General features: G+C 49.0%; 1 protein-coding gene across 2 annotated transcripts in view; it reads right to left on the minus strand.

Moving 5' to 3' along the window:
* Positions 1–9,551: 9,551 nt before the first annotated feature.
* Positions 9,552–12,520, minus strand: part of LOC116978014 (volume-regulated anion channel subunit LRRC8C-like) — a 28,327-nt gene continuing 25,358 nt past the window's right edge. For both annotated transcript variants that reach the window (XM_033028997.1, XM_033028996.1), the window contains one exon: positions 9,552–11,918. In XM_033028997.1, the coding sequence (XP_032884888.1) occupies positions 9,579–11,918 (2,340 nt within the window). In that variant the 3' untranslated portion in view covers positions 9,552–9,578. The remainder of the gene's footprint in view (positions 11,919–12,520) is intronic.

The raw sequence follows: 12,520 nt of genomic DNA on the forward strand, positions 1-12,520 counted from the left end.
TAGATACATTGGAGGTGAATTGAAACACGGTGTAGGAAGGGAACTGCAGATGCTGGTTTACACTGAAGATAGACACAAAATGCTGGAGTAACTCAGCGGGGCAGGCAGCGTCTCTGGATAGAAGGAATGGGTGATGTTTTGGGTCAAGACACTTCTTCACTCAGGGGAGAGGGAGACACAGAGATAAGAAAGCGCTAGGTGTGAAAACGAAACATCAAAGAGGATGGGTGTTCAAGGAAATGGAAAATCCCCTTTGATCTCTCATTTTCACACCTTACACTTCCTTATCTCTAACTCTCTCTCTCTCTCCCCCGAATCGCAATCAGAAGAAGGGTCTCGACCCAAAACATCACCCATTCCATCCATCCAGAGATGCTGCCTGTCCCGCTGAGTAACTCCAGTATTTTGTGTCTGTCTTGAAAGGAAACACTGTTTAGTGCTGCTCTGGAATATAATTATATATGAAATGACTATTTGAGATATAATTTACTAATACAAAGTGTCCCAGTTCACATACTCAACCCCATAATATAATAATGAAAATACAATATTGTAATATGTACAGTATGATAAAAATGGACATAAAAAAAATAAAAAAGGTAATTTAGTTTTAAAATCAGTAGTAGACACACACGTCACACAGACTCCAACAGTTAAACCGATGACTCTGCAATACAAATCATAAGGTTTTTTGTCATTGCCAGCTAATTTGGATTTTCAAGCAAGAAACCTCTCCCGGCTTATCGTCAATGGCACAAGAGAGCGCAAATAATTACTGTTTAGTTTGCCCGTATCGAGTAAGTGCAGAGGCGAGCGATGATAATATGTTGAACGCAAGAAGGTTTCTCTGCAGCTGAACAAGTAACGGACCTAGTTTCGATTGCAGGAGAGACTGGGAAAGCAGTTTATCGACCTCCGGTTTCCACGGGGAACGCTGAAACGGCGTCTTCCGTGAAAGGACCGGGCATTTCCCGAGGCGTCTCGACAGGACACATCCAGCGGTCTCGCAAAGGGGGTCGGCCTTACAAATCGCTAAGCGTGTGTAGCACCTCCGGAGGTGGGGTACACAGAGACTGAAGTCTGTGTGGAGCCTCACTTCAGCATCAATCTAGTTTTAAAGAAGCCCTTCGTCAACAAAAATAAAGGCATCCATCCATTCATGAGGTGGACCCCCAGGTAAATTGTGAAACTTTTACTTACTACATTAATATAATTCCCCCGCCTCAGCTAGAAAAGTCGTCAATTCAGTACATTTTCCTGATCACAATATCATTTCAGCAGCCCGTGAAATGAAGTAGAAATCCCCCCCCCCCCCCCCCTGCATTGCAAATGTAGAAGTGCCTTAATTGACAAACACAATGGCTTATCATTAAGCCATTCCTTTGTACGATCTTTTGTGAACATCTTATCACACATGTTGACTATTCAGTCAGTTCATGTTCTTTGGTTGAATTATTCAAAATATATTATTTATTTTGAGGAAGATTTCACACAAAACACTTCACAAGGTTCAAACGTAGAAAAATAGGTGCAGGGGTAGGCCATTCGGCCCTTCCAGCCAGCACCGCCATTCAATATGATCATGGCTGATCATCTAAAATCAGTACCCCCGTTCCTGCGTTTTCCCCCCATATTCCTTGATTCCTTTAGCCCCAAGAGCTAAATCTAACTCTCTCTTGAAAGCATCCAGTGAATTGGCCTCCACTGCCTTCTGTGGCAGAGAATTCCACAGACTCACAACTTTCTGGGGGAAGAAGTTTTTCCACATCTCAGTCCTAAATGGCCTACCCCTTATTCTTAAACTGTGACCCCTGATTCTGGACTTCCCCCCAACATCAGGAACATTTTTTGTGCATCCAGCCTGCCCAATCCCATAAGAATTGTATATGTTTCTACAAGATATCCTCTCATCCTTCTAAATTCCAGTAAATACAAGATGACCCATTCTTTCATCATATGCTATGTTGATATTGGAACCGGTGGATTCTAGCTTATCAAAGTAATTTAATCTTTTTAAAAACACACTCTGATTACAAAAGGAAATGGGCACTTCTTTTGAAGAGAAGGGAAAGGGCAGTATCAGTAGTAAAGTGCAGAAAGCAGCCATTTTACAACCCAGCGCTATGAAGAGTGATTTCTCTAACTTCATGTAACCACTGCATTCTCACTCCCCCCCCCCCCCCCTCATCCCCCTAGTCATCCTACTAGTCCACTGTTCGCTTCCTCGCACCCCTTCGTTATCACCTCATCCCCAGCCAACAATAAACCATTGTGGGCTCCACCCTTCCTTGCTCATCTGTTGCCGGCCCCGCTTTGTCCTGGCCTTTTAAGTTTAAGAGGCCCACCGCGCCGACCAGCGATCCCCACGCACGAACACTACCCTACATACACACACTAGGGGCACGTTACAATTTTACCAAGCCAATCTGCCTTCAAACCCGCACGTCTTTGGAGTGTGGGAAGAAAGCAGAGATCACGGAGAAAGCCCACGCGGGTCACTGAGAGAATGTAGAAACTGTGTAGCCCAGCACCCGTAGTCAGGATCGAACCCGCGTCTCTGGCGCTGTGAGGCAGCAACTCCCCCGCTGTGCCACCGTGCCACCCCTTTCTTATCTCCAGTTCCCTCCCCTCTATTCTCACTCTGAAGAAGGGTTCCGACCCGATCCATCCTTTTTCCCCGTGGATGCTGCCTGACCCGCTGAGTTACTCCAGTATTTCGTGCCTATCTTCGGTATAAACCAGCACCTGCAGTTCCTTCCTACACATTTGACCTGACCTGTCTTAAGCAATGGCAAAATCCCTCATTTGAAACGGGGAGCTTGGTAAATGGAGGGAGTAATCAAGTAAAAAATGCCGCACACTAGATGCATATTATTGTTTTCATTGGGATCGAAATGTCTCGACTTCAGTAGCATGCCTGGACCACTCAACATCTCTCGCCTTAGTGTTTGGCTTCCATTGAATGGAAGAGGTTGAGAGTGGTCTAGAAAATGATGAGGGAATGGATAAGGTAGATAGTACAAAACCTCTCTCCCAAAGCGGAGTGTCTAAGGCAAGGGCATAATCGAGAGATAGGGGGTGTGACCCGCTGAGTTACTCCAGCACTTTGTGTCTTTTTTTGTAAACCAGCTTCTGGATCTTGAAACCTGCAATTTGAAACTGGAGACACAAGGAACTGCAGATACAACTTGAACAGAACAAGTGCTGGAGTAACTCAATGGGTCAGGCAGCATCTCTGCAGAACATGGGTAGGTGGGGGGGGGGGTGGGGGGGGGGTGGGAGTGGTTGGAAAAGAGGAGGGGCAGGCTAACGCCTAGCGAGTGATAGGTGGATACGGGTAAGAGGTGGTTTTGAGTGGCAAGTGGTTGGACTAAGACCAGAGATGAGAAGACAAAACATGTGAGATGTGGACAGAAGAGGCGAGAAAGGGGAAGCCAGAGGAAGGTATATAAATAGACACAAGGAACTGTAGATGCTGGGCCAGGTAGCATCTTTGGAGAACATGGATAGGTGACGTTTTATGTCTGAAGAAGGATCCCTACCCAAAGTGTCATCTATCCCTGTTTAGATTTATAGTTTAGACACACAGCGTGGTAACAGGCCCTTCGGCCCACCGAGTCCTGGCCGACCAGCAATCACCCATTCACATCAGTTCTATCCTACACATAAGGGACAATTTATCAAAGTCAATTAGCCTACAAACCTGCACGTCTTTGGAGTGTGGGGGGAAACCGGAGCACCCGGAGAAAACCCACGGGGTCACAGGGAGAACGTACAAACTCTGTGCAGGCAGCACCCGCGGTCAGGATCGAACCCGGGTCTCTGGCGCTGTAAGGCAGCGACTCTACCGCTGGGCCACCCACGTTCCCATGGGGGTATGGGGGAAGATAGGAAGCAGAATGAAGCCATTGAAAAGTGTTGGCAGCTAAGCCCTTTGCGCTCTCTGCTGTTGAACCAGTGAACTGTCGCTCGGGTCTGGTGTAAAGGCACTTTCTTCAAGAAAACTGTCTAATGAGCAAATTCTGATCGTTATAAAAACGTTACTTGTGAATCCTCACAGTCAGCGAGGAAATTAAAAATTAGGAGGAGTACAAGCTGAGGCAGGTGCGATTAAAATATATAGTCAACAGGAAAAATTATGTCAAAGGAGCAGAATTAGGCTATTCGGCCCATCGATTCTGCTCCAGATCATGGCTGTGTTTAAGAAGGAACTGCAGATGCTGGAAAATCGAAGGTACACAAAAATGCTGGAGAAACTCAGCGGGTGCAGCAGCATCTATGGAGCGAAGGAAATAGGCAACGTTTCGTCCCGAAACGTTGCCTATTTCCTTCGCTCCATAGATGCTGCTGCACCCGCTGAGTTTCTCCAGCATTTTTGTGTACCCCAGATCATGGCTGACCTGTTTTCCCTCTCAATCCCATCCTCTTGCTTTATCCCCGCAACTTTTGATGCCCTTACTTATCAAGAACCTATCAATCAATCCCTGCGTTAAAAATACCCAATCACTTGCCCTCCACCGCCGTCTGTGGCAATAAATTCCAAAGATTCACCACCCTCTCTCTGGCTGAAGAAATTCCTCCTCATCTCCATTCTAGAAAGTATGCCCTTTTATTCTGAGGCTGTGCCCTCTGGTCCTAGACCCTCCCACTGCTGGCAACATCCTCCCCACAGCCACTCTCCCTAGGAAGAAGAGACAATTAAGGAAGTAATTTTATAAAGGAAGTAAGGTTTACACGCAGGAAGAGCATGTAATAGCTTTCTGAAATCAGTAGGTGTCTCGACTGGCAAGACCAAGGTAGATGCGTTTTATAGGCATGGGTTAACAGAGTTCGTGATTGATAGAGGTTACATACAAGGCACGTCAGAAGGTTCTGCACGCCACAACCTCTGTTTATCAGGAATTAAAGGACGTTCCTTTCGGAAGGAGGTGAGGAGGAATTTCTTTAGTCAGAGGTTGGTGAATCTGGGAATTCTTTGCCACAGGAGGCTGTGGAGGCCAAGTCAATGGATATTTTTTTAAGGCAGAGATAAATAGATTCTTGATTAGTATGGGTGTCAGGGGTTATGGGGAGAAGGTAGGAGAATGGGGTTAGGAGGGAGAGATAGATCAGCCATGATTGGATGGCGGAGTGGACTCGATGGACCGAATGGCCTAATTCTGCTCCTATCACTTATGACCTTATGATTTGGAGAGCAAATTTCCGTTGCATACACAGGAGACTGCAGATGCTGGAGTCTTGAGCAATGCACAAAGTGCAGGAGGAACTCAGCGGGGCCAGGCAGCATCTGTGGAGGGAATGGGCAGGCGACGTTTCCGGTTGGGACCCATCTTCGGACTCGGACTCTGAGTCCCGGCCCGTGTCCATTCCCTCCCCAGATGCTGCCCGGCCTGCTGAGTACCCTCAGCGCTTTGTGCGTTCTCCTTGTCAAGTACATACTGATCTTTTTGGCATTACACTTATCTCTAACGAGGCTTAGCATCTTCGACTCCCAAGTCACCATTCACTGGCCTTAAACATGCAGATATCGCCATGCTCTCCCAACTCAAGTTCAAGTCCACATTTATTCTGTGTCAATTGCTCTGTATCAATTGTTAAAAATATCCCTTGATATATTTGACAATTGGCCATTAAGCAGCAGTTTAGACTCCAACGTGCCAGAACACAGAGCCACTTCCAAGAACACCACTCTGTAACTGGTGTGAACTGATCTGCATGTTAGCATGTTGGTAACATTGGAAAGGTCAGGGGCCAGGATTTTAAAGTCCCCGATCAGTGTAGGTAGGATAGATAGGTAGGTAGACAAGATACTGTAGATAGGTAGGTTGGTAGACCAGGTAGGTAGATGGATGAAGGAAAGAACTGCAGATGCTGGTTTAAATCGAAGGTAGACACAAAATGCTGGAGTAACTCAGTGGGACAGGCAGCATCTCTGGAGAGAAGGAATGGGTGACGTTTCGGGTCGAGACCCTTCTTCAGACTGATCAGCCTCGACACAAAACGTCGCCCATTCCTTCTCTCCAGAGATGCTGTCTGTCCCGTGGAGTTACTCCAGCTTTTTGTGCCTGGGTAGATAGGTAGGTAGACTATTTAGATCAATTGGTAGGTAGCTAGGTAGATAAATAAGATAGGTAGGTAGATACAATAGGTAGGTAGGTAGATAAGGTAAGACTAAACAGGTAGGTAGACTAGATAGAGAGATAAAACACAAAAAGATGGAGTGACTCAGCTGGCCAGAGCATCTCTGGAGAAGAGGAATAGGTAATGTTTCAGGTCAAGACCCTTCTTCAGACTGAGAGTCGGAGAGAGGGAAAGGAGAGATATAGACGGTGATATAAAGAGATATAGAACAAATGAATGAAAGGTATGCGAAAAGGTACCAATGATAAAGGAAGCAAGCCATTGTTAGCAGTGGGCTAGGTGATAGATAAGGTTGTTAGACCAGATAGACAGATAGAACAGTACAGAGATAGGCCCTTCAGCCAACAATGCCCATGTCGAACATGATGCCTAGATAATTCTCCTCTGCCTACACATCCCCTCTAATCCCTGCATTTACTTGTGCTTATCTGAAAGCCGTTCAAACTGTTGCATCTGTAAAGGTTCCTTCCAGTTACAGGTGTTTCTGAAGCTACAACCGGACAATTCACCCTCCACGACGTCAGCGTTTCCTCCATCAGCACCCTCCCCCTCCCTCCCCGACACCTCAACACCCGCTCGTTCTCCGACATGAACCCAATACCCCCCCTCCCCATCCAATTCTGCCGTCACTGGAGCCTCAACAATCTACGGTGCAGAAGGGGCCTTTGGCCCAAAGTAAAGCGGTATTCATACTAATTCCCCGCCCCAGCCTCGCTGCAAGCCGTTGGTTGGTTACGGCTCTTCAAATGCTCGCCCAAGCATCTATTCCATGGATGAGGCTTATGTGTTCGTAAGGGACAGGAGCAGAATTAGGCCATTTGGCCCATCATGTCTACTCCGTCATTCAATCATGGCTAACCTATCTCTTCCTTCTAACCCCGCTCTCCTGTCCTCTCCCCAAAACCCCCGACACCCATACTAATCAAGACTCTATCTATCTCTGCCTTAAAAATATCCATTGACTTGGCCTCCGCAGCCTACTGTGGCAATGAATTCCACAGATTCACCACCCTCTGACTGAAGAAATTCCTCCTCATCTCCTTCCTAAAGGAACATCCTTTAATTCTGTGGCTATGACCTCTGGTCCTAGGCTCTCCCACTAGTGGAAACATCCTCTCCACATCCACTCTGTCTAGGCCTTTCACTATTCAGGACAGTGGGCTGCACACACTTCCCCCCCCCCGCCCCCACCCAACCACCACTCACTCTCAGGGTGAATATAAATGCTTCCACAACAGTAGCGTTGCTGCCTCACAGCGTTGGAGACCCGGGTTCGATCCTGACTATGGGTGCTGTCTGTACGGAGTTTGCACGTTCTCCCCGTGACGGCGTGGGCCTTTCCAGGGAGCTCCGGTCTCCTCACATAAAGATGTACAGGTTTGTAGGCTAATTTGGCTTTGGTTAAAAGTTGTAAATTGTCCCTAGTGTGTAGGATAGTGCTAGTGTATGGGGTGATCACTGGTCGGTGTCGACTTGGTGGGCCGAAGGGCCTGCTTCCCCGCTGTACCTTTAAACAAAACTAAAATTCCTCTCTTATCCCATTACCTTAAATCTAGAACTATTGCCTTGTTGGGTTTCCCAATGCATTAAGTGTAACAATTTTAATAAATGATGCACTTGGGTGAGTAAACTCTGTAGGCCTGTAGTTTAGATTTGAGATACAGAAACAGGCCCCTCGGCCCACCGAGTCCACGCCGGCCATTGATCGCCCGTACACTAGTTCTATTCTATGCAGTAGGGACAATTCACAGAAGCCATTTAACCTACAAACCTGCACATCTTTGGGGTGTGGGAGGAAATCACAGCAACTGGTGAAAACCCACCCACCCAGTTACACGGAGAGCGTACAAACTCCGCACAGACAGCATTCGTGGTTAGGGTCGAACCTGGGTCTCTGGCGTTGTAAGGCAGCAACTCTACCGCTGAGCTACTGTGCGCTAACACGTCAAACCTTGTGCAGCAAAACACTTCCAAATAAAGGCACGTATTTCCACCACGTATTTTCCCCTCTCCCTCGCTTTGGCCAAATAAATAAACTTAGACAAAAAAGCACTAACTAGCCAGAAGTGCTGATATCATAGATATATTTCAAAGGCTGCTCATCTCTTCCCAGGGAGAGTTCTGCATCGGTATTCCCATAGATAAGGGAATAAGGGAATCTCCCTCTCCCAGAAACAACGTTAGGGAACAGTAACACTGTTCACAGCAGCATCAATTCCCCAATTAATCCTGAATCCTGGGTCTGAAGGAGGGTCTCGATCCGAAACGTCACTCATTCATAGAAAACATAGAAACATAGAAAATAGGTGCAGGAGTAGGCCATTCAGCCCTTCGTGCCTGCGCCGCCATTCAATATGATCATGGCTGATCATCCAACTCAGTATCCTGTACCTGCCTTCTCTCCATACCCCCTGATCCCTTTAGCCACAAGGGCCACACCTAACTCCCTCTTAAATATAGCCAATGAACTGGCCTCAACTACCTTCTGTGGCAGAGAATTCCACAGATTCACCACTCTAAGTGTGAAAAATGTTTTTCTCATCTCGGTCCTAAAAGACTTCCCCCTTATCCTTAAACTGTGACCTCTTGTTCTGGACTTCCCCCAACATCGGGAACAATCTTCCTGCATCTAGCCTGTCCAACCCCTTAAGAATGTTGTAAGTTTCTATAAGATCCCCCCTCAATCTCCTAAATTCTAGCGAGTACAAGCCGAGTCTATCCAGTCTTTCTCCATATGAAAGTCCTGCCATCCCAGGAATCAGTCTGGTGAACCTTCTCTGTACTCCCTCTATGGCAAGAATGTCTTTCCTCAGATTCCTTCTCTGCAGAGATGCTGCCTGTCCCGCTGAGTTACTCCAGCATTCTGTGTCTACCTACAGCATTAAATCCATCGCAGTCTCATACAGCTGCAGGTAAAAAAATACAATAATATATTTTATATATATATATACACACACACACACATATATATATATATATGTATATATATATGTATATATGTATATGTATATATATATGTATATATGTGTATATATATATATCTATATATATATATGTGTGTGTGTGTATATATATATATATATATATATATATATATATATATATACACACAAACACACACACACACGCACGCACGCACACACACACACACACACACACACCACAAACACACACACACATACACACACACACACACACATACACACACACACACCACACACACACACACACACACACACACATATATATATATATATTTAAAAAAACGATGGGTTATAAAATACAAGGTTGATGTAAAAACATTGGCAGTGGGACTGGATGTGGAGCGGGTGGAAGTGAATGGTGAGGAGGTGACTGGATGTGGAGCGGGTGGAAGTGAATGGTGAGGAGGTGCCAGTTGGGTATGCCTGGGTTATGCATCGCTCTCGGGCAGGGCCCTACTCTGCCTTCATCTGTTCTCTCACATCAGAGGGTAGCCCATCAAAGAGGGCATCCTCCACCAACAGGCCGCTTCTCTTGAGCGAGCGGCAGTTTCCCAGCTCCCGGGGCAGGACCTCCAAGTGATTGCCCCTCAGCTCCAGCAGGCTGAGCAGAGCCAGGTTGCCCACCTTGGGCGAGAGGACGGAGAGGCTGTTGCGCCCCATCCTCAGGGCCTTCAGCTTCTTGCAGAAGTACAGCTCGTCCGGCAGGCTCTCCACCTTGTTGCCCGTGATGCAGAAGTCCTGGAGGTTCTGCAGCACGCCGATCTCGGGCGGGATGAAGCGGATGTCGTTGTGGCCCAGGTCCAGGTGCCTCAGCTTGTTGCACAGGAAGAGGTGGGAGGGCAGGACCTCGATCTTGTTGTGGCAGAAGTAGAGGCACTCCAGGCCGCCGAGCTTCTTGATGTGCTCGGGGATGTAGGCGATGCTGTTGTGCCACATCTTCAGGCAGGTGAGCTTGCGGCAGTGCTGGAAGCTGATGATCTCCTCCACCGACCTCAGGTGGTTCTCCTTCAGGTCCAGCTCTTGCAGGTTGGCCAGGCTGAAGACGGCGTGGGGAATGCGCTCCAGGTCGCAGTGGATCAGCGCCAGCTCCGTCAGGTTGACCAGCTTCTTCAGGCTGTTGAGCATCACCAGCTTCGTGCCGTCGTTGTGGATGCACAGAGTCTGGAGGTGGCCGGAAGTCTCCGCGATGGCGGGCGGGATCTTGGTCAGGTTGCTCTTGATGCCGAGGACCTTGAGGTTCTTCAGCTCCCTCAGGGACTCCAGGGTGACGTTCTTGGACAGGTCCGGGCTGAGCGAGCCCTGGAGGTGGAGCTCCTCCAAGCTCTTCAGGCCGTACATCCAGGTGGGCAGCTCCCAGGTGTCGTCGAACTTGACCCGCAGCACCTGGAGGTTGTCCTTGAGGAAGGCCAGGGCGGCGGTGTGGATCTTGGCCGAGCACTGGTAGAGGGAGAGCTCCCGCAGGCCCTCCAGCTGGGCCACGGTGGCGGGGATGGTGACGTTGCCGAGGATCTCCAGCCGCAGGGACTGCAGCTCGGTCAGCTCGAAGACGGTGTCGGGCAGGCCGGAGAGCATGAAGAGCTGCAGCTCCAGCCGGCCCTGCCCGTTGGTTTGCAGCTTCTGCCGCAGCTTGTCCACCGTCCACTCGTTGTTCAGGTTGAGCTGCTTGAGCTTGTTCTCGCTCACCTCCGACAGGAAGACGGCAAAGCGTTTGGAGTAGAGGGGGTCGTACTGGTCGATCAGGTGCAGCATGAAGGCAAAGTCGTTGCGCACGTCGGGAATGTCGTCGATCCCGGTCTCGTGCCGGACGTGCTCGAAGGAGTACTCCTTGAGGGAGCGGTAGAAGAGCCAGTACAGGGTGTAGAGGCAGGTCAGGCCGTACACACTGACAAAGCACAGGTAGCAGATGGACAACTTGGAGAAGAGGTGGGCCATGGTGTGGTTGCAAGAAAACTTGTAGTAGCCAGTCATCTCCTGGATGTTGACCTCGCATTCCACCATGAAGTTGACCTTGGACACCAGGATGCTGTTGTAGACCACGATGAAGACGAACTTGATGACCTTGATGATGGTCTGCCGCACGTACATGGAGTACAGGAGGTCTCCCTCCTCCACGTGGAGACGGAACTTCTTCACCTTCTCGAACAGGGCCTTGGCCTGCTCGCCCTCCTTCTGATCCAGGGCGCTGACCACCGGCTTCTCCACCACGATCTTCTCGGGGATGGAACGCAAGGACTGGGTCTTCACCAGGTCGCCCTCGGCGGCCGAGAGGTGCGGCGCCGGCAGCAGCGGCGGCACGGGCGGCAGCACCGTGGCCAGCGTCGTGGCCAGCGCAACCTTGGCCGCGTGGCTCTTCTCGCCGGCCTTGCCCCCCTTCTCCTCGGCGTTCTCCCCGGACACCTCGGACAGGGCGCGGGTGGTCCAGGGCGAGTCGAAGCACTTGCCCAGGATGGAGATGAAGTGCTCGATCTTGGAGCTGGAGCCGGGGAACTTGAACCAGAAGTTGCTGCACAGCATGAAGATCAGCGTGTGGATCAGCACCAGGTACGGGAAGTACTTGGCGTACCAGTGCAACGCCCGCTCGTAGCACATTTGGTTTATAAAGCTGTACTGCTGGAGGTCCAGGTTGGTCTTCAGCCCTTTCATCTCGTCGGCAGAAGCAGCAGGGGGTGACGGCACTGGGGTGGGAGGCACGTAACTATTGGCAGAAACGTTGACCAGAGTTTCATTCGGATCAGTGCGCAGGTTATCGGGTGAAGTCCGTTTCGGAAGGCAAATGATCTTGTCTTGCATTACCTGAGAAGGGGGGGGGGGGGGGTAGAAAGCCATGGCATTATAATAGATAATGTTTCAACGGGATACTTATCAGCAACTCATTAGACAATAGACAATAGACAATAGGTGCAGGAGTAGGCCATTTGGCCCTTCGAGCCAGCACCGCCGTTCAATGTGATCATGGCTGATCATCCCCAATCAGTACCCCGTTCCTGCCTTCTCCCCATATCCCCTGACTCCGCTACATTTAAGAGCCCTATCTAGCCCTCTCTTGAAAGTATCCAGAGAATCGGCCTCCACTTTTTCTCACAGAGAGTTGTGAGTCTGTGGAATTCTCTGAGGCAGAGAATTCCACAGACTCACAACTCTCTGTGAGAAAAAGTGTTTCCTCGTCTCCGCTCTAAATGCCTTGCCCCTTATTCTTAAACTGTGGCCCCCGGTTCTGGACTCCTTCAACATCTGGAACATGTTTTCTACCTCTAGCGTGTCCAAACCCTTAATAATCTTATATGTTTTAATAGGATTCCCTCTCAACCTTCTAAACTCCAGAGTGTACAAGCCCAGCCGCTCCATTCTATCAACATATGACTCATGTCATCTATAGTATTTACTCTATGGAAAGA

The sequence above is a fragment of the Amblyraja radiata genome, chromosome 10 (genome assembly GCF_010909765.2).
Source record: "Amblyraja radiata isolate CabotCenter1 chromosome 10, sAmbRad1.1.pri, whole genome shotgun sequence".
NCBI classification, from domain to species: Eukaryota; Metazoa; Chordata; class Chondrichthyes; order Rajiformes; family Rajidae; genus Amblyraja; species Amblyraja radiata.